Genomic DNA, 22,047 nt, shown 5'->3' with positions numbered 1-22,047 from the left:
AACATACATTAGAAAGATAAACATATACAGAAAAGAAAAGGTAAGAGAAACAACACTATGTTTCAAAAAAAAAAGTAGAAGGTATCAGTGTTCAGTGTAGCAGATGGCCTATTTGTGTCTAGCACTGGTAAGTGTGCTATACTCCAGCATAGGCCCATTTCTGGGTCTACCTGCCTGTGCCCAATGCCTTAAACGCTATCTCAGCTTCTGCACAATGTGACATGTATCTATTCACTAAGCTGATATAACCCTCAAAAACAAATCTGTGGCATGGTTACTGTGCTCTTAACAGATATAATGTTAATTTCCCTACCACCTTAAAATAACAACATAGATTGGTTGTAGCATTATTGCTCACCCTGGAAACACGTGGAGAAACTTTGAAAAGAGACCCCTATCACCACCTAGTGGCCATATTCGGTACATGTAGCTCATGGGCCCAAATAATACAGTACATTGCAGTAATTCAGGCAGTCTGTGATTTTAGCAAAATGTTGACATTTGAGCTCAACAGTCCATCAAATGACATCACCTAATTAACCCCTGACCCATCTGTGCACTCAGAGTAAAGTGTAGACTGAATGGAAATGTTTACGGTACGGCCTGCGCCCCAATATTTGCTTGCCAGTAGACTATTGACACTGGCTTCTTAGACTATACACACTAAACAGTTACAGTAATTTCCCGCATACGTATAAGCCGCATTGTGCATAAGCCGCAGGAGAGTGTTTTATGCAAGTTTAAAGAAACAAAACCAAATCAACACTATGGCTCCGTTCGAATCGGGAAAAACTGCTGCCTTCTAAGATATCTAACTAGAGAGCAAGGCAGCGAAGGCCTTTCGAAACCGAACAAACGATTTTCACTGCCTTCTAAGATATCTTAGAATTCCTGAATAACGGTCAATTTTGAAGGCAGCATCGATGTACACTTCAAGCTGCCTTCTACCCATAATCCTTTGCGGCCACGTCTGAATCTCTGTGAAAACAAAACAAACATGGCTGCCGATATCGGTAAATGACTGCCGAATCTGTTGAAATGTCATTTGTGTGACGTTATTTAGCTTGGATTTGTGGAAAGTAGATTGAAAATAAACGATTTACTACCTGGTTATACCATTGTTGTACCCACTAATAACGCCTGGTCTGATATATTAGCTGCCAGTGAAACTATTTTATTCCGTTAGCCTGCTAGCTTACGTAGGCTAATTTAGTTTAACGTCAGGCATTTGCTAACGTCATACCGTAGTGTTAACCAAAGATTTTAGAGTGCTACGCTCATTTTTAAACGACGCGTTTAATCTAAAGTCATGTCTAGTTAGAGAGCTCTCTATTTAGGGAGGGAGGCAGTAGGCAGATACCTTCCGATTAGAACGGAGCCCATATTACCTGCCCCCCTGTATTAATCTCATAGGTGAAGAAATTTTTGCAAAATCAATGTATAAGCCACGGCTAATAGTCGGGAAATGACGGTACAGGACTGGAACAATTACCTGAATTGGACAATAAGTGAGTGGGTTAGAACCACAGAATCACTATAAATGCTAGTGTGATAGTAGTGTTAGAGAAGTGGTTCCAGAGCTGGGCTAGCATGCATTATCATCTATTTATTTGTAAATGTACGTATTTATTCTTATACTGCCCTTATTCTGTGGGCAGCCGTGGTGTACTGGTTAGCGCATCGGGCTTGTAACCGGAGGGTTGCCGGTTCGATCCCCGACCAGTCCACCACGGCTGAAGTGCCCTTGAGCAAGGCACCTAACCCCTCACTGCTCCCCGAGCGCCGCTGGTTGGGCAGGCAGCTCACTGCTCTGGGTTGTGTGATTCACCTCACTGTGTGTTCACTGTGTGCTGTGTGTTCACTAATTCGGTTAAATTGGGTTAAATGCAGAGAACTGAATTTCCCTCACGGGATCAAAAAAGTATACATTCTATTCTATTCTATTCTATTCTATTTATTCTTACTGTTTTTCTATGTTATTGTTGTGTTGAGTGTTGTACTTGAGAGCAACGATTAACCAGAGTCAAATTCCTTGTTTGTTTGCGCAAACCTGGCCAATAAAGCTGATTCTGATTCTGATTCTGCTTCTGATTAGCCAGGAAAGTTGTGGGTTCAATTCCTGGCTTCCACCATTGTGCCCTTGAGCAAAGCACAAGAGTTGCTCCAGGCCCAGGGGCAATGTAACAATAGCTTCACAATATACATTACTTTGGAAACAGTGTATGCTAAATGCATAAATGTTGTAAATATATCACAAAGGGTTTTTTTTTTATATAGAGAATCATCCACATCGCCACCCTGTGGTCATCTGCTGTAATTACTTCAGATGATGGCACAATAGAGCACTTCTCAGCTATTCTCAGTCCCATTGGTGCATTTTTCAGATGAGAACTGGAATTCTCAAAAGGGCTAGTTTAAGGTCCATATCATCCTCTCACTTTTGCACAACACAATTGTCATTGCTTTGAACTAACCGCAAATGCTTTCGTACATCCATGCACTTGTTTGCTCTTTTTTACGTTTTCAATTTGCTAATGTCATATTCTATCCCATAAAACAAATAGGCCTTATCTCATCGCTTGAGTCATTGCATGCATAATTGTTGAACTAGGAGTCATAACTTGTTCTCATAGTCTTTCTGGCATATATAAATAGCCAACTGTATGTGACCTGACGACAGGAATGTCAGGATGTACAGACACATTTACTTATACAATAAATCTGGTTTACAGTGCTGTACAGCTCTGACCAAGGGGTGTTATACTGTATATTTGCATTTTGTTTTTTGCACAATGATGTAAAAGCCTTTGCTTTCTGTATACTGTCACAATGTCTGAACGGTAAAATGTTTCACTCTCTTGCAATCAACCCTCTCTGCTCACAATAATGTGTAACTTCATTGTTTTAAAATAGCCATGCACATTGTTCCTCAGAAAAGTGTTATATTGACAACATGACAAAGTATATTGGCTATATTGTTAGACAATGGCATAAAGACATTGCACTGGCTGTTCTTCTGGTATAAATGCTTGCTTTCAAGACATAGACTAAACATTTTGAGAAAGATACCTGCTTTTGCAGGCAATACCCTACGAGGCGCAGAAATACTGAAAAGACCTACATCGCCTCCCTGTGGCCATCCTCTATACCTGCTACAGCCCACAGATGTGGCCATGCTGTGTGCAATGACAGACAGACAGGCAACACGACTCTCATTGACTCTCGTCCCAACAATTGGTCAGTAAAGAAAGTGAAAAAAGTGATCTAGATCATCAATCCGGAGCATCATGTAATGAGGTCTGAGACATGGTAACACTTTACCTTGTGTTTTGAACTTTTGAAGTCACACACACACACACACACACACACACACACACACACACACACACACACACACACACACACACACAGTGTGATTACAACATTCAGGAGGAGTGTGATGCATACACTGCTATGGCATAATAAGCAGTAGGTACCATAACACTCAAGATCAAGTGATAACTTTTGGACCAGTGTGAAGCACACTGCAATCGTTCATGTTAAAATCTCTTTATGAAAGTAACTTTGCATGTAATACTTTGTTTCCACAGGTCTAACTAAATGAAAAGAGTTCTAAGAGACTCAACGTTCTGTAGCAGATGCTGATCTACACAAGGATTTGACCTCTGACCTTATCCTGTCACGGCTACCGTGCGCTTCTCGCCACCCAGCGTTTGGAGAGACAATGACACACGACCTTCAGCGGAAGACCTGCCTGTTGGCCCAGGCGTGTACCCCCTGGGGTTTGTCAGGAATCTGTTCTGATTTATCTGTGGGGTTACATGGAAGGCGTTAAGCAACTTGCACCGTCAGCAGATTTTAAAAGCATTCCCATGCATTCCCTGTGCTTCGTATTGCTCACACACAAATGATTTTCACGTCTTCTGCAGTAGCTTGCTTACTTACAAGGCTACTAGTGCAGCCATTCGTTTAGAGGTAGACACCATTTGACACCATTCAACACATCACATCAAGCCAAATCTAAATTTGGATTTGCAGCAAATGTACAAAGCCCCCCATAACTTTTTTTTTTTACTATAAATCAATGTTTCCAAATTAATAGAGAGAGCAGATGGCCAATTTTTTTGCACTCTGAACAGGTCTTGCAAAACGCTGTGTGGGCAGAAAGAAACACATCTAAATGGACATCTGTTATGTCGACAAACCATACATGCTAGGTCAAACTGTAGATCCTATTCTTCAGTGGTTTCGTGTTGGTGGAATGAGTTGCCCATGCTCTCCGTTCCAGCAACAGTTTTGGATCTTTCAAGAGGAGTCTTAAGGCATATTTGTTTAATATGCACTTAGTCTTTTGAGCGTTTGTTATGTGTTATGGTTTGTATAATAGTATTGTTTTGTTATAATTTGTCCATTGTTAGAATTTGACATTTATTCTGCTATTGTCCTTATATTTAGCCATACCATGTTATAGTTATTGTTATTATATAATTAACTGAGTGACTTATTTGATTGCTATTCTCATTTCATTGTTTTATTTCTCATTAGGTTAGTGCTTAAATGATTGTTTTATTGATAATATTGCTATTCTCCCTTTTGTAGTTGTTCACTGTTATTTAATTTGTATTGTTATTTATTTGTATGTCGCTTTGGACAAAGGCGTCTGCTAAATAACCATAACCATAACCAAAAGAGCTGCTATTTAGGCTACAGAGTTCAGGGAGCTCTCCTTCTACAGACTACTGATTCCCTCTATTGTATTTTGTATCAGAGTTATGCTTATAGTTTGTTGCAAAGATGCAGAGTTCGTTCATGTATTATTGCACTTCTCAACTACACTGTATGGACCCCAAGAGCAAATATTGTTTAGTGCTGCTTTTAGGCTTTCTAAAAGACAGAACAAATAAATATGTGTGTGGGTTACAGTTTTTCTCAATTGCTTTGATACATTTCTCAGATCAGAATTGAAATTCTCAAAGACAAGATACTTACAGTGTAAACTATCCTATTGACAACATAGTAAAGTATATTCACTATCTTGACAGAAAGCAATGGCATGAAGAGTTGTCATTTTGATTGCACTGACAGTTGCATTGGTATAAATAGGCCTACTTGCTTTGAGACATAGACTTAATCATTTTGAGCAAGATATTTGCCTTTCCAGGCAATACACTATGTCATGCAGTTAACGCTAATTGTTTTTGAGAAATGCTGTAACTGTTGTGCAAACATTAATGACAATTTGAGAAATGCACCAAAGCAACTTAAACAAACGTACAAAATGCAACGTGCATGCAGGTATGCTGACGCTGCATTGCAATGAGCCAATACACTCTTGCACCTGAGCCAAGTTGGCAAGGCGTCAGATATGCTCCACACCCAAATCTTGACTTTAAACACCTGTCACCTGAGTGCATTTTTTTCCTTCAAAAAAACAACAGCTTATATGATCAAATATTAAAGGAAATACCGCGAATCCTTTGGTTTCAATCCTGTTCCTGAATGTGGCTACAATGTCCCACCCACCCCTACACACATTGGCAAGGTATTGCCTCTATACATGTATGTGTTGAGACTTGTCTTGCACTGCAACACTATATGCAAATTCATGCGTGAGAATCTTTACTATCCCTGCGTTAGCCAAATAGGAAAAGGGCTAACAGGTAAAAGGGCTAACAGGTCACACTTCACTCAGAGGGTCTTCCACTGATTAAGTGCAGATTCTCAGATCGTAAACTATTGGTTTACCCATATGGAAAAGATAAAGCAAGGATCTTATAATGGTTTCACTGTCATATAAAAACCTGATAGATTTTTATATGCCAGTGAAACCATTATAAGATCCTTGCTAAATCTGTGTAACCTGAAACATATAAAACATTGTAAACTGTAAGGACTATATATGACGTTGTATGAGGAAAGCGAGAAAGGGGCCACTTTCAAGAGTAAATCATACAAGTTTTGTATATAAAACACATTGCTGGCATATACGTTTTTCCATATGGGTAGGATTAGGCGTTGAGTTTGGTTAAAGAGATATACAGTAATTGTTTTCAACAAGACTGTTGAAGACTAAATGTGAGTTTCAACCATCTTTGCCCTAATTGTTTTATGAAAGGCACTAACTGTTGTGCAAGCATTAATGATGATTGATGATTGATGATGAAATGAACCAAAGTCTCTGAGGAAAACCTGTAATAGTCTTAAAGGTTGACTAATAAAAGCCTTGTTCCCTGTATATGTCAATAGGAATCATTATCACAACCACATGTAGACATATTTCTCTACGCTTGAACATTATGGGTGATGTGGTTCCCCGACCTGTGCACTTTGAAAACAGGAGAAGTACAAGGTTGAAAGGCCTCTTTGACAAGTTGCTTCACATTTAACAGCAGAGAGCCGTGTCTCTCGAGATGACGATTTAAAGGTCAGACAGATAAGCTTCTGGTGTGTGTTCGGCTCCAAACATGTACCTGCAAGCATGTGAAGGTGTTATATTGTTTATGCCTGTTATAGTAGAGGGTAGCTGATATTTAACCAGAGACAACATAATTGGGTGATAATGAACCGGTTTGAAGGAATGCAACCTACCAGTTGTTATGAAAAGACCACAATGACTGAAATGCCAAAAAGCACTAGATTCAATTATGAATTGAGTTCATATCGTTATTTTGTAATATCAACAACTTGACTTGAGCTCATTAGTTAGAATAACGATTCATGCCCGTGGCTTGAATGCCAAAGTGGCCTGGGTGTTATAAGCCTTTGAAAGCACAAATAGTGCGTCCCCCCTTGGGCAACAAACATTTTTCCTTGTAAAAGCTTGGCTACCAAATTCAGGAATAGGCATGTCTCCAAACAATTCTACCAAATGTTATCAGTTTGTATACTGTTTTTATGGCTTTTCCATATGCACCAACTCTATCTTTATGGAAAAATAAGGATTCACTGAAGGTTTTGCCAAATAACAAATGCATTGTTATTCTCAGTCACTTCGGTGCATTTTTCAAATCATCATTAAGGTTTGCACAGCAGTTTCATTTCTCAAAACAATTGGTGCACCACATAGTGGATTACCTGGTCAAATGCGTACTTTGCTAAAAATGCTTAGTCCATGTTATAAAAGCAAGTACTGTATGTACAGTATACCAATGAAACTGTCCAGACATATTCTTTCACCATTGTGCATGAACAAGATAGTCAAACTGCTTTGTACTGTAAGTATGTATGTGTAAGTATTTTCAAATAGTGCACAGGGCAGCACTATTTCTGATGTGGCATAGCTATTTCAAAACTTAAAAAAAGTTACACTACTGTTTGTGGAGGGGGTTGATTGCAAGAGAGTAGATATGTTCATGTGTTTACTGTTGACAGACATTGTGACAGTGTAAAGGCTTTTGCAGTGTTGAGCAAAGGGGAAATTGCATTCAGTATACAGTAAAACAACCCTTGGTAAGATAGAACCCTTATTTACTGTATAAGTAAATATCTGTATATCCTGGCATTCCTGTATGGTCCAGGTGACATGTATGTACATGTGCAAGACAGACTATGACTAGTTAATGTATGGCAGCTGGTCAACACTTTTGCATGTATAGGCCTACAGATTATAATGACTCAAGAAATGAAATAAGGCTTATTTATCATATGGGGTACAACTATGCAGCATGGAACAACTAGTGCCTTTTGACCAACATGACATTAGCATGACAACATGACATTAGCATGACAACATGACATTGAAAATATAAAAAAACAGCCGACATTTGTACATTTGCCTTAATACACAGATTTAGCAAGGAGCTTATAATGGTTTCACGGTCATATAAAAACCTGAGACACAGCCGAGGGGCATATGTAGCGCCAGGGTCCTAAAGCCTTCGGATTCCATGTCTGGAGGAGACGCTTTTTAAAGGTCAGTGGGATGGGAGAGCGAGCTGCTGCTCTGAGCATGTAGCAGCAAGCAGCAGGTGAGGGAAATGGCGGAGGTCTTTTGCCCATGGAAGGAGAGATGGCATTCAAGTGGAGTTGATGGGTAGTTTTAGGGGTAACTTGTGAAGTGGAGGAGACGCGCTCACACTATCGCCTTCTGATAAATCCAAGTTTTTTAACTGGGTGCTGAATCCCACGTAAAACATAAATGAATGAAAGAAGCTAAGGACAGCACTCTTCAGGTTTTCTTTGTTTATTCGCCTACCAATGTTTCGGGCAGAGCCCTTACACACTGAAGAATGGCTCTGCCCGAAACGTTTGTAGGCGAATAAACAAAGAAAATCTGAAGAGTGCTGTCCTCAGCTTCTTTCATTCATTTAGTTTTAGGGGTAGGCCTACTCAACCTGTGCTAACTTGACAACAGGCTTCAAATTTGGCAAATGCTCTCACTGTGTGTGAGCGCTAGATGTGTGTGACTCCTGTGTGTGAGAGTGTGAGAGAGAGAAAACGCAAGCTCTGCCAAGAAGGGCTAGTGATGACGAACAGACCGATGAGTCGGTTAATTTACCCGGTTCGTGCCACTGGCACTGAGCCGGGTGAATCGGGTGCCAAACGTCAATGAACCGACTCACTGTTCCTCATTCCATAGGTTTTCATCATGCAGCACAGCACTGCACACAGCACAGCACTGCACACAGCACAGCACAGTACTGCACACAGCACTGACTTCTTTGGCTTTACTTGTCTCGTCTTCAGTCTTATTGCACATTAGCGCCTCTACCTGTGTGGGCTGAATGAGCCTCGTACGCGTAACCGTGGCTGAAGGAGCCTTGTAACCCGTACTTAGCAAACTGTTCGCTAGGTCCTCGGCAAGTTCGATATCAACCCATAAGCCTATTCAGTAAAGTAAACAAGATGATTATTCATGGATATCCATACATTATCGATGGGGAAGTATATCACATGTAAATACACATAATGGCACAGGGATTAAAGTTTTCCGGCACCGTGCCGGAATTCCGGCGTGCGGCCATTGACTGCGTTCATTTTTTAAAATATTATTTATGTGTTAACGCTATTGAAAAACACGCAGCATTCGTTAAGCTGAATTTCCTTTCCCTGCTCTCCCTCTCTGTCACTCAAGCGTCACGCACCCTTTAATACACACACACACACACACACACACACACACACACACACACACAGACACAGACACTCCCCTTCGTGCACACCGCTTCTGTCTCCATAACATCATCCCTGGAAGCGCGGTCGCACTAATGCACCTGACGCTGCGGGTGGAAGAATAAGTTCTTCCGCAAATTTTGTAGACTATGCGTGCAACTTTACCAAACCGTATAGAAGTAAACGAATTCTCCTTGGCCCGCTCTCGTGCGCACTCAATGGACGCCCCTCCACATGCACATTTAATCCAAACAAAACATTCACAATCGTGAACCCAATGACGCACAGAAGACGACTAGCTGAATTATTGTTAAATACGGTTAGCATCATTAGTAGGCTATGCTGCACACATCTGATTAAAACTCTGCATTCAAGTTGACTGACCATCTCATACCAATGTTTTTCAACTCCAAGATTTAAAGGGCCTGTCCCAAGGAGTAAAAGTATGAGCTTACCTTGAAACTCAAACGCACGTGGGGACACTGAACAGTCCAACCAGCTAGAGTATGATAAACTAGCCAACTATGCTACTTTGTTTACAATATTTTGAGGCTTCAATCAAACAGCTGAATTTAAAAGGTGGAGTTGTAATATGAATAGCAGGCTATAAGCTGCATAAAGTTTGCTGTTATGAATATCAGAAATGTCAGTATACAGAATGTATATAAATAATTACACGTGTGTGTGTGTGTGTGTGTGTGTGTGTGTGTGTGTGTGTGTGCTTTACATCTTGTTAAAAATCATTAAATAAATAAATTCACATTATGTGAAAGCAAAGTGTCAGACATGAGGCGACCACCACATATTGCCTTCTAATCTGTGGGAAACACTGTTATTACTCTTTAGAAAGAGAATCATTGTCTTTTTTTGAATACCATAACTTAAATGGTTGCAACTAAATCTTATTCTTCAAATGCCTGCCTTCCAATTTCACATATCCTGACAACATGACACCTTATGATTGTAGGTCAATTTGTAACCTGTCATAGACAAAGATTAGCAGCAAAACTTGATATAAAAAGAAATCCTAAATGCTACATGTAGCATATTGTAGTGTGTTGGACTACTATTGCCACCTATTGGCTTTTCTTGGGGTCCAACATCACAAACAAGGCCTGTGTCGTGTGCAAACACTCCAAAAAGTAAACCGGTTTCCAATCGATCGACCAACATAGTGTCGTATAGAGTCGCATGCACGAGTCTAAAAAAGTTCAGGCTCAGGATTTTTTTTGCTTTAATCCCTGTAATGGTATCTTGGTAGTTATTAGTGAATGTTGCAGGCTGTAGGCTACAGTATGTCAGGAGACCGCGCATCAGGCTACTGAATGAGACAGCCTGTAACTGCGGGTCCTGCATCAGTATATAATCAAACGACTGTATGGTTTACGGCAAGCTGAATTTAGCAACCGATCAAGAAGGCTTTATTTCTCGTTTATCTTACTGAATTGTGTTTATGTAAACTCATAAAGTATTACATTAGCCTACATTGCAGCCGTTTTGAGTTTTAGAGGCGAAGGTTACCGGCTAGGCTGTCTCGAGGAGACCACGCAGGTAACTGAACGAGACCGAATGTAAACAGTGGCCAGCCATGAATGAGTTAATAATGTCAGCCTATTTCAGACATGGCGAGCAAGACATTTGCTTGCAGTTTGAGGCTTTGAGGCTGCATGTTTTGGAGCGGCTGTGGCGGAGGGAGTAAATGACCGAATCAATTAACCCGGTAGGCCACCCAACAACCCTTCGGTTGAACCGGTTCGCGTCACTGATCTGGTTTTCCCATCACTACTAGAGCTCCTCGGTCCCCACGGCTTTTCTTCATCTCAGCGTCTTATCAGAGCCTCCGGCGGTCACGCTCTTCAAGTCAAGTCAAGTCACTTTTATTTATATAGCACATTTAAATACAACAGGGGTTGACCCAAATTGCTTTACATCAGAAGAAGTCAGAATTGGGCAGGGCAGTTGATAAAAAGGGGGCCCAAGAATACACAGGTCTTGACTAAATAATGCATATAATAAGTAAAAAGAAAATAATATTAACAACAACATAGAGTAAAACAGGTAAAATAGAATAAAACAGGAAAATAAAAGTAGTACAAAAATAAGAGCAAGGTTAAGAGCAATAAATGAAATAAGATATAAAAATAAATAAAAAGCAGTAGGGAATATGGGAGGAAGTTAAAGGTTGTTAAAAGCAAGAGTGAAAAGGTATGTCTTTAAGTTGGACTTAAAGCTGGCAAGGGTGGTAGAGGATTTAATATGGGGTGGAAGGGGATTCCAAAGGTTTGGGCCAGCAACAGAGAACGCCCGGTCACATCTCGTTCTGAGACGAGTATGGGGGACAGATAGGAGCTGTTTTGTAGATGACCGGGTCGACCTGGGGGTGGAGTGTGGGGAAAGCATTTCTGCAATATAAGGGGGGGCTAAGCCATTAAGAGCTTTGAAAACAAAGAGTAAAATCTTAAAATCAATTCTGAATTTGACAAGGAGCCAGTGCAGCTGAGCCAGGACTGGTGTGATATGCTCTCTCTTTTTAGTGCCAGTGAGCAATCTGGCTGCTGCATTCTGGACCATCTGTAATTTGTGGATGTTGGATTGAGTAAGACCTGTGTATAAAATATTGCAATAATCAAGTCTGGAGGAAATAAAAGCATGTATAAGAATTTCAAGATCCTTCTGTGATAAAAGGAATTTAAGATTCGATATTACTCTAGGTTGATAAAAACCACTTCGACCACACTATTGATTTGTTTATTAAAATTCAGAGAGCTATCCAGCATAACACCAAGATTCCTAACCACAGAGTGCAGTTTATTAGAGAGGGGACCAAGAGCACTGCTGAGGCTGGTGACAGAGGAAGGGGGACCAAATATAATGACTTCAGTTTTGCTATCGTTGAGTTGTAAGAAATTGCATGCCATCCAAGATTTAATGTCATTGAGGCAGCTATACAGTTTGTCTAGTGTGCATGTGGTCTGAGGGGCAACTGGGAGGTAGATCTGGGTATTGTTAGCATAGCAGTGGTAATGGATGCCATATCTGTCAAAGATAGAACTCAGGGGCAGCATGTAGAGAGAGAAGAGGAGGGGCCAAGGATTGAGCCTTGGGGGACCCCACATTTCATGGTGGCAGAGGAAGAGGAGTAATGACCCAATTTAACTGAAAAAGTCCTGTCTTTCAGGTAAGAGGTGAACCAGGTTAAAACAGTGCCCTCTAGCCCAACTGTATGTTCCAGCCTCTGCAGTAGGATGCCATGATCAATGGTGTCAAATGCAGCACTAAGATCTAATAACACTAAAATGGCGCAGGAACCAGGAGTCAGTGCAAAGCAGAATGTCATTGTAAACTTTCAGTAGGGCAGATTCAGTGCTGTGGATAGCTCTAAAACCAGATGGGAATGTATCTAATAATGTAAGTGTTCAAATATACTGTGAGTTGCTGGAAAACCACTTTAAGAGATAAAAGGCAGTTTAGAGAGGTCTGTAATTTTTCAAGTCACTTGGGTCAAGGGAAGACTTTTTTTAGGAGAGGTTGCACAGTAGCATGCTTGAAAGTGGAAGGGACAACACCAGTGGCTAGTGAGCTGTTTACTATAGCCACAATGAAAGGGCAGATAGAGGAAAATATGTCTCTAAAGAGCTGAGAGGGTATGACATCTGAGGGGCAGTGAGTGGGTTTCATCCGTGAGACTATCTAAGATAGCTCAAGCTCAAGTTCAAGTTCAAGTTTATTATAACCATTTCAACAGTATGAAATACAATTGATAGGAATGTGTTTTGGTATGCTCACATATAAGACACATAATGACAACACAATAGCACAGGGGTAACAACACTTAATATATTAATATATATACAGAAAAAGTGCAAAAAAGTGCAAGGATCACAGAAAGCAGCAGTTCAGTACAGTTGTACAAGTGCAAAGAGAGGTAGCCTGGTATGTAATCCATAAGTGCTTAGTGCATGTTCAGGTGGCGAATAGCTTGTGGATAGGTACTATCCCTGAAGCGTGATGTTTTGCATGTGATGCTCCTGAACCTTCTCCCTGATGGAAGGGGTGTGAATAGATGGTGTGCTGGGTGGGAGAGGTCAAAGATGATGTTTTTGGCTTTCCTGGAGATTCTGGTGATGTAATGTGAGGCTATAGTAGGCAGACTACAGCCAATGATTTTTGAGGCCCTGCGCACTACCCTCTCAAGCCGTTGTTTGTCCTGGCTGGTGGCACTACCATACCAGACCAAGATGGCGAAGGAGAGTACACTCTCAATGGTAGCCCGATAGAAGTGGATCATGCCTGCTTGACTGACCCCAAACTTCTTCAGCTGACGGAGGTCTCTGATGGGCTTTGATGGGCTTTGGAAATGATGAGACTGGTGTTCGGGTTCCATGATAGGGACTGATGGATAGTGGTGCCTAGAAAACGGAAGGAGGGAGCTCAGAGGAAGAAACTGGTGCAAAGTGCTGAAGATGGCAGCTGGTGGGAGGTTGAGGGTCTGCAGGGTCAAGAGAAGAACTAAGTATATTGGCTCTGATTGAGTCCATTTTTAAAATAAAATGAGTTAAAAAAGTTTTCACAAGCTTCAGTGGAGCTGTCAATATTGTGGGCAGCAGGGTTCAAAATTAAATTAATAGTTTTAAAAAGCACTTTGGGTCTATGAGCTTGTTTATTAATTATCTCAGCATAGTAATCAGTTTTTGACTTTTTAACAGCAAGTTGATAGTGGTTTAGGCTATCACGCAGAAGATCATAAGAGATTTGCAGCTTGTCACGTCCTTCATTAACCAAAGCAGACCGACTGTTTTCTTTCTCCTTTGATTGCAAGCCCCACATGAATGGCTGATGCTATGCGCTCGGCTAGAGCTTAAAGGCCGGGACACACCAACCCGACCGCCGACCGTCGGCAGAAAAGCAGTTGGACTATCAGTCAGGCTCTCCTCTCCCCTGGTCGGTCAAGAAAGTGCCTCTGAACCAGCCAGCTCTGAACACACCGAAGCGATGCCGACGCAGATTGTACATTCTGCGCGTGCACAAGGTGGGATACATTACCCATAACTGCAGGCTTCAGAGTCAGCCGAGTAGATATCATACTGGATTTGCGGAACTAATTGCACTAGTTTTCGGACTTATTAAGCAATAAGAAAATATAATTATAATTATATAGTGTGTATTATTTTATTGCCATTGCTTGTGTGTGATGCCAACGAAACACTCTCTTGGGCACGGAATAAATAACTTTTCGCCCGTTAACCTAGCTAGCTAGCTAGCTAATGTTAGCAAAGTAAACGAAAAGTGAATGGAAAATAACCTGAAATAACACACGTTCAGATACTTATGTTAAATATGTTAGGAAGGTTTATCAAAATGGGTTCGAAACCTACATCGAGGTTTTGGAAGGGTTAGGACTCCACCTATCAGATTGGTCATTGAGGGCGACGGCCACTGGCCGACTCTAAATGTCAAGTCGGCCAAAACTGGCCAAAATTAACCCCGACGCCAACTGGCAACGGCACGGGACACACCCAACCGCCCCCCGACTGTCCGACGGCCGATTTTCGGGTTGGTGTGTCCCGGCGAGACATGGCAGGTGAAAACATTGTTTTTGAATGCAGTGGTCAATTTCGAGATTTTGTGCTGATTTGCAACCTTAGCATGTATTTTATCACCCTACTACTACAACAAGGTCCGATTTACACATTTAGATGTTTATTTCATTACATTTTGTCTACTCGTGCCTATATATTTCTCCACATTTCCCCAAAAGTTCCCATTTTATAATGAGAAAAGTGTCCATATTTGGATTGCATTACGTCATACAGTCATACAGGAGAAACAGGGCTACAGGGCAAATATGAACATTCCTTTGTATCCGCAATCGATTGCGAAAGTTCAAAGACTAGTCTAAGCTGAGAGCGCATTTCTTTGGCTGTGTTTCAAGGCATTGCCTGTGTTTCAAGTATTTTCCCACGCTTAAATGCAAAGCATCTCCACTTCTGCAGAACCCACATACACCAAACTCCCAGTAGGGCTGGGGATGGGGGGGAATCTGTCGTTGGGAGTGTGATAGTTACTGTAGCTTTGGCAACGCTGTAACAAACAGTCACGCTAATAAAGCACCCTTTGAATTTGAATTTGAATTTGATAGAGAGGTGGGCAGGGCTGAGGCAGGCGAGGGGGGGTTGTGGGAGTGGGAATGAGGATAAAAAGCCCCTCAGATTCCCAGCTCACCACTCAGTCCTCTCCTGTCAGAGCCAGAGTACCCAGCCTCCCAGCCTCTCTTCACCATGGCAACAGTCTTCGCCAGCCGCTCCTCCATGGGAGGCGGATTCTCCATGGGCTCGTCCCGCATGTCCATGTCCGGAGGGGGGATGGGCCTGGGTGGAGGCCTGGGCGGAGGCCTCGGCGGCGGACGCATGATGAGGGCCGGCAGCGTGTACGGCGGCGCCGGCGGTTCCGGGGTGCGCATCTCCAGCGCCTCCAGCCTGGGCTCAGCGGGCGGCTTCGGCGGCGGAGCCGGGTTCGGTGGCGGTGCCGGGTTCGGTGGTGGCGCTGGATTCGGTGGCGGTGCCGGCGGAGGATTCAGTATGTCCATGGGCGGGGAGGGCAGCGTCATCGGCAACGAGAAGGGCACCATGCAGAACCTCAACGACCGTCTGGCCACCTACCTGGCCAAGGTGCAGGCCCTGGAGCAGGCCAACGCCGGACTGGAGCTGAAGATCAGACAGTTCCTGGACAGCAGGACCTCCCCTGCTGGACGCGAGTACAGCAGCTTCATGACCAGCATCACTGACCTGCAGGTTAAGGTGAGCTGCTGTAATTACCCTAATTACCCCACCTCCAGAGGAGGCTGCACCACAGAGCACAATGATGCCCTTCCGCTTGTCAGTAGGGAGGTTCGTAGTAGGGGGAATGTGATTATATCTGAGATTCCTCAAACCAGAATTGTGCATATGTCATGGTTGGAAACGTACCAGAAATGATCACGTTTGCTGTCGTGTTATGACAGCTACATCAAGTTGATTTCCCTTAGTGTCTAAGGTCTGACTTGCAGAGTGCACTGCCTACGCCCACTCTGCCTTGCTCTCCTGCACTCTAAACATGAATGTGTTGGAAACAACATGACTTGCGTCCAGATAGGGACAACACAGTTTGTGTTGTTTCCAACACATTGCTTTTGTAATCTGTTACACTATATGTGTTGAAACACAAAAGCAATAACACAACTTGTGCACATTTTTGTGTCCAGATAGGTACAAAGCAGTTTGTGTTGTTTCAACAAGTTAATATGAAGAGTGTACTAAACATCTTTTTATACCATGTGCTGCAGCAGTTTACAATGAAAGACAACTGAAGTTAATGCATTGGTGTGTTACTGATGTATTTCAGATCCAGGGAGCCATTCAGCTGAAGGGATCAGTTCACCTGGCCATTGACAATGCCAGCCTCGCCGTGGACGACTTCAGAGTCAAGTAGGTTTACCCTCTTATTAGGTTTTCAAGTAGGTCTACCTCAGAGAAAAAAAACAGAAATCCTCTTGTTAGGTTTTCAAGTATACAGGTTTACATCAGAGAGAAAAACAGAAATCCTCTTGTTAGGTTTTCAAGTATACAGGTTTACCTCAGAGAGAAAAACAGAAATCCTCTTGTTAAGTTTTCAAGTAGGTCTACCTCAGAGAGAAAAACAGAAATCCTCTTGTTAGGTTTTCAAGTAGGTTTACCTCAGAGAAAAAAAACAGAAATCCTCTTGCTAGGCTTAGTCCAAATGATAGAAAGCCTATTACTGTAAGCTATAGGGAAATTGCTAAATGCTATAAACTCATAATGATACAGATAGCTCACAGACTTGTAAGCACACAAAGTGACCAAATAAAGTTGATATCACATGCTGTCTTTGGTGCAAGAGTCTACCTGCATGTTTCCAAATGTACTGTACAGTACATGAAATGACCAAATATGGCAATAAGTTCATTGATGTATTCCTCTGTAGCATTTTCAATTTCAAGATTGATATGACAATTTTAGCCCGGGAGATTATTATTTATTAGCATATGTGCATTGGAGCAGCAAATTAAAGCGTAATTTTGGCGGAAAATGAAAATAAAGCTATTTTCTGAATGAAAATACATCAACTAAGCCGTGGAGGAAGTAATTTTTGCTCATCACTCCAGTTCCTCACAAAGGAAAGTCCACGAGCTCTCGTGTGAGATCTCGCGTGACATTTCTGTGCTTCAGATTGGTTTGCTGATTCTACGTGTATACAGACTATTCCAAAGTTTACAGACTGATTGGTGCTTCGTTTTATGTGTAGACACCTAGAGCAAGCTGCTGACGAGGTTTGCCGCTGTTTTGAGCAATGTTAGTGGTTTAAAAATGCGATTTTGAAAGCGCATGGCTGAAAGCCCCATGCTAACCCACTGTTTGCGAGTTTGGGCTGCAGCTTTTGCCAGTGCTAGCCCTGTACTGCGTGATGAGCGAAAATTACTTCCTCCACGGTTTAGTTGATGTATTTTCATTCAGAAAATAGCTTTATTTTCATTTTCCGCCAAACTTACGCTTTAAGGATTAGATAAAAGACTAAAAGACATAACTCCACCTCTATCTTTGTAAGGTACGAGACCGAGCTCACCATGCGTCAGTCTGTGGAGGCGGACATTGCTGGTCTGAAGAGGGTGCTGGACGAGCTCAATATGACTAGTGGTGACCTGACCATGCAGATCACTGGCCTGCAGGATGAGCTCATCTTCCTCAAGAAGAACCACGAGGAGGTGAGCGCAAAGCTAACTAGAAAAGCACTCCGAGAGTGCAGACCTCCGCCAAGCGAAAACATAACCGCCTCCTTGATCCAGACAGTGATACGGATCACTCCCATAATGTAATAGTTAATAGTTCTTCATTGGGTCATTTCAGACCTATCCTGAAAATTTCATCGAAATCCATCCATTACTTTTTGAGTTATCTTGCTAACAAACAGACACTCACTCACTTCTTTGACTACACTGCCAGAAACAAAGTATTGATAAGAGTGACGTAGCTAGTGAATGTAGTTTTGCGATTAGAGTCGTCTTGCACCATCTGCCTCCTGCATCACAGTGTTGCCTCTGGGTTTGAGAAGACATACAGCACACTGAATATGTCACTATCTTTCTGTGGCAGGAACTTGTGAGCCTGCGCACACAGATGACCGGCCAGGTCCACGTGGAGGTGGACGCTGCTCCTCAGGAGGACCTCACCAAGGTCATGGCCGACATCCGCGAACACTACGAAGCCGTCTCCGCCAAGAACCAGAGGGACCTTGAGTCCTGGTTCCAGGCCAAGGTGGGTGGCATACACAAATATACACGTATCCATTTGTAAAAACACACACGCACATACACACATATTTACATTCATACATAAAGTACATACATGCATACATACAATGGTGATCTATTTTCTGATATTGTGAAATATGTTCAAGAACTTTCTCACCCACTGTGTTCTCTGTCTGCTGCTGTTTTGCAGTCGGAGACGCTGAGCAAGGAAGTCATGACGAGCACAGAGGTCCTTCAGACCAGCAAGACAGAGATCAACTCCGTCAAGAGCTCAGTTCAGTCCCTGGAAATCGAACTTCAGTCACTCATGAGCATGGTGAGATTACCACGTCAGCTCCATAACACTGCGCTGTGGCACACAGTCAATGTTTCGTGCCATGCGGGCCATGCAATGAAATCAGAAGCAATTTCGTCATGATCCATTAGAGATCATTTTCCTTCCTTCCTCTCCCATGCCTTGCTCTTCCACCTACAGTACGCACTCCTGTTTGAAACAATGTAGTGCTTGACCTTGTTTTTTCTGGCAACTTGCCCGACTTTTCTTTCATGGAAACACTTTGTTCACTTGACACATGTACCTTTCACCTGATGAACCACCTTTTAACAGTAGCAAGACAGAAGAAAACACCTCTAATCCAAACTTTCCTAATTCCCACGCCCCCGCAGAAAGCGTCGTTGGAGGCCACACTGATGGAGACGCAGTCACGCTTCTCTGGCATGCTCTCGGGCTACCAGATGCAGGTGGGCAGCCTGGAGGGTCAGCTCGTGCAGCTGCGCGCCGACCTCGGACGCCAGGGGCAAGAGTACTCCATGCTCCTGGACATCAAGACCAGGCTGGAGATGGAGATCGCCGAGTACAGAAGACTGATGGACGGAGGCGCAGTCACATCATGCATCACGCCCATCGTTGACTGCATGGGAGGCCTCAATACGGTCGACTCAAGGTAATCACTAATACGCTAATCGGTTAGCATGATTTAGCTAATTTACCAATAACTGCAACCACAACATGAGCTCAGAAAGTAATGGACATGGGGAAATGTGGAAGGGAAAAAAAAGGAAAAAATGAGAATGAGAGTGTGACATGTCTTCTCTTTGTCTCTCGCGCTTCTCCAGCATGGACTCCTCCACCACCACCACCACCACCACCACCACCAAGGTCATCACAGTCGTAGAGGAGATAGTTGATGGGCAGGTGGTGTCCTCCTCATCTGGGGTTTTGTAACCCACCCACGTCAAGCCCTCCTGACAGCAGCCGGTTCTGGGCCCAAACTGGCCCGACTGGCGTGGGGCCCACGGGTCCAGACCCAGGAAGAGCCTGATGGCGTCCAGAACCAGCCTCTGTCAGGACCAACCATAATCACTTGCCTGACGGGAGAATCTACTGTGTGTTTTTTTTTAGTCCAGTCCCCTGAGAGCCTCCCTCAGTATACTGGACAATAAAGATGACAAGCTTAAAAGTACAGTGAAAGTGTGTGTGTGTCATTCTTTCAAACGCATGCATAGTTCTGATGCATATTAGTGACATCATCAACTAGTCAACTAGTGGACTGTTGACATCACGAGGCACTGCAAGCTGTAGACAGCAGTTAGCTAAGTAAGTAAATAAAATGTATTCAGAAAACACATTTAAACACAGCTTTCACTGACCAAAGTGCTGTACAGAGTAAAATAAAGAAATAAAGCAAAAAAGCAGACAGACACAGTTCAGCAATAACAGCAGGAGACAAGCACATGTGACAAGGGCAAAGTTACAGACAGGACAACAGGCAGAAGGTTTAGTGAGCTGGGAAGGTAAAAAGATGGGTTTTGAGCCTAGACTTAATAATACAGATGGAGGGAGCACTTTAATGTCCATGGGCAATTTGTTCCACAGCAGTGGTGCAGCCACTGCAAAGGCTCGGTCACCTTTTTGTTTGAGCCTTGACCAGGGCACATGGAGGAGAGCTTTGTCATTTGACCTGAGAGACCTGGAGGCTACAGATGGAACCGCCGCCTACAGTTGGTGCAGCTCGACTCCCCACCTGTACAAAAAAAGGTGAACATATCACCCCGGGCCTTGCATCACTCCACTGGCTACCCACCCACTACCGCGTCGACTTCAAACTCCTACTGACCGTCTTCGAATCCCATGGTCTGGCCCCCACATACTTTCTGATCTCCTCCATCACCACATCCCCTACAGAGCACTACGGTCTGCTGACCAACTGCTACTGGAAGTGCCCAGGACCAGGCTAAAAACAAAGGGGGATAGAGCCTTTGCGGTTGCAGCCCCTAGTCTCTGGAACTGCCTCTCCTTCCACATCCGTGCGGCCCAGTCTGTGCACAGTTTTAACTCCCTTCTAAAAACCCACCACTTTTCACTTGATTTTAATTAGGGTTCCCCTTCTTTTAAAGCACCTGTTTACAGTGTCCCATGGTTACCTTTTAATATCTCCTGTTTTTGTTTTTATTTTTTTATTTTTAACTCCTTAAAATGTTTATGCCTTTTTTATTCACTCTCTGCATTCTTGCACTTTACGGTGCGGCACTTTACGGTGCGGCTCAGCCGTCTGTAAATTGTGCTATAGAAATAAACTTGTGTAGCGGACTTTTGCCTATATAAGTAGTGCAGCAAAGTACGCCCTGAGTTCTCTTACCCTATCCAACATTAATGTATATTGTGTAATTCCCTTTGTATGTGTTTTAATGTAATAAACTGGATGTAAATAACTATGTGAATGTTTTCCTTATATTCAAGCTTTAAATGTATTTATATGATAATACCACACTTTTTTAAATGTATAAACTCTATTCTATTTCAAATGAACACAAGTCTTAATCTAACACTTTAGTAATCAATAATGAATTCAACACCCGTGTAAAGTCTAAGTATGTGTATTAGCACAAATTACTTTGTATCAAACATAAAATGAGAAGTATTCAAAATGGTATAATGATGGTATACCTCCACAGTCAAATAATCAAACTCAACAGGTTACATATAACCCCATATATACACACACAATCAATCAGTTTCACTTTAAACCTATGGGCCCAAATAGTAAACTAAGCCGGCACTCACAAATTGAAACCCACACAGTACAGTTCCCGTTGCAGGCCTGAATATGTAGCTTGAGTGCGTGGAGGCCTTAAAACGTTATGGCCACTTCGCGCTGATGGCGCAGCAAAAGAAAATTCAATTAACTCACGCAGCCGATGACGATGTGCACAGAGAGGGTCCATGCACCGTAGCCAGGCTCGCGCACTCTCGAGCAGGTGTCAGTTCCAACAGCAAGCTGCCTTCCTTCGGTCGATCTCGCAGTCTTGTCCCTCCGTGTAAACTCCTTGGCTGTCGTAGCCAGTGAGCATACAGTCCGAACTGAGTTGCTAACTTTTCATACAACGCTATAAACGCCACTAGTCAAACAAGCGTGTTTTGATCAAGTCTATGTGATACCGACTTCTTCCGCATACAAAGTAGTGAATAAGTTATCGGTCTGATAACTCTAAATTGTCCACTAAGCATGAAAAGTAGGATTATCACTTTTTGTTTTCGGGCGTGATCTTCTCCGTGTCTTGTCTGCAGCCAAAGAGAGTGAGACACCCCTCTCCACCGGATTTTCCTCTTTTGTGACCTTTCACCTTGCCCA

General features: G+C 42.8%; 1 protein-coding gene across 1 annotated transcript; it reads left to right on the top strand.

Moving 5' to 3' along the window:
- Positions 1 to 15,348: 15,348 nt before the first annotated feature.
- On the top strand, positions 15,349 to 19,875 carry LOC134077067 (keratin, type I cytoskeletal 13-like). The gene is made up of 7 exons (XM_062532453.1): positions 15,349 to 15,908; positions 16,492 to 16,574; positions 17,713 to 17,869; positions 18,258 to 18,419; positions 18,606 to 18,731; positions 19,082 to 19,359; positions 19,532 to 19,875. The coding sequence occupies exons 1-7, from the start codon at positions 15,390 to 15,392 to the stop codon at positions 19,638 to 19,640; spliced, it is 1,434 nt and encodes a 477-aa protein (XP_062388437.1). The 5' UTR covers positions 15,349 to 15,389; the 3' UTR covers positions 19,641 to 19,875.
- Positions 19,876 to 22,047: the final 2,172 nt, after the last annotated feature.

The sequence above is a fragment of the Sardina pilchardus genome, chromosome 3 (assembly GCF_963854185.1).
Source record: "Sardina pilchardus chromosome 3, fSarPil1.1, whole genome shotgun sequence".
Classification (NCBI taxonomy): Eukaryota; Metazoa; Chordata; class Actinopteri; order Clupeiformes; family Clupeidae; genus Sardina; species Sardina pilchardus.
Note: the sequence above shows the minus strand (reverse complement) of the source record. Positions and strands in the feature narration are given on the sequence as shown.

What these genes read in the sequence shown, in the direction of transcription:
- LOC134077067 (XM_062532453.1), top strand. Translation starts at nt 15,390, where the DNA reads ATGGCAACAGTCTTCGCCAGCCGCTCCTCCATGGGAGGCGGATTCTCC. An exon ending in GTGGACGACTTCAGAGTCAA is followed by an intron (nt 16,575 to 17,712) that starts GTAGGTTTACCC and finishes TATCTTTGTAAG; the next exon opens with GTACGAGACCGAGCTCACCA. An exon ending in TTCAGTCACTCATGAGCATG is followed by an intron (nt 18,732 to 19,081) that starts GTGAGATTACCA and finishes ACGCCCCCGCAG; the next exon opens with AAAGCGTCGTTGGAGGCCAC.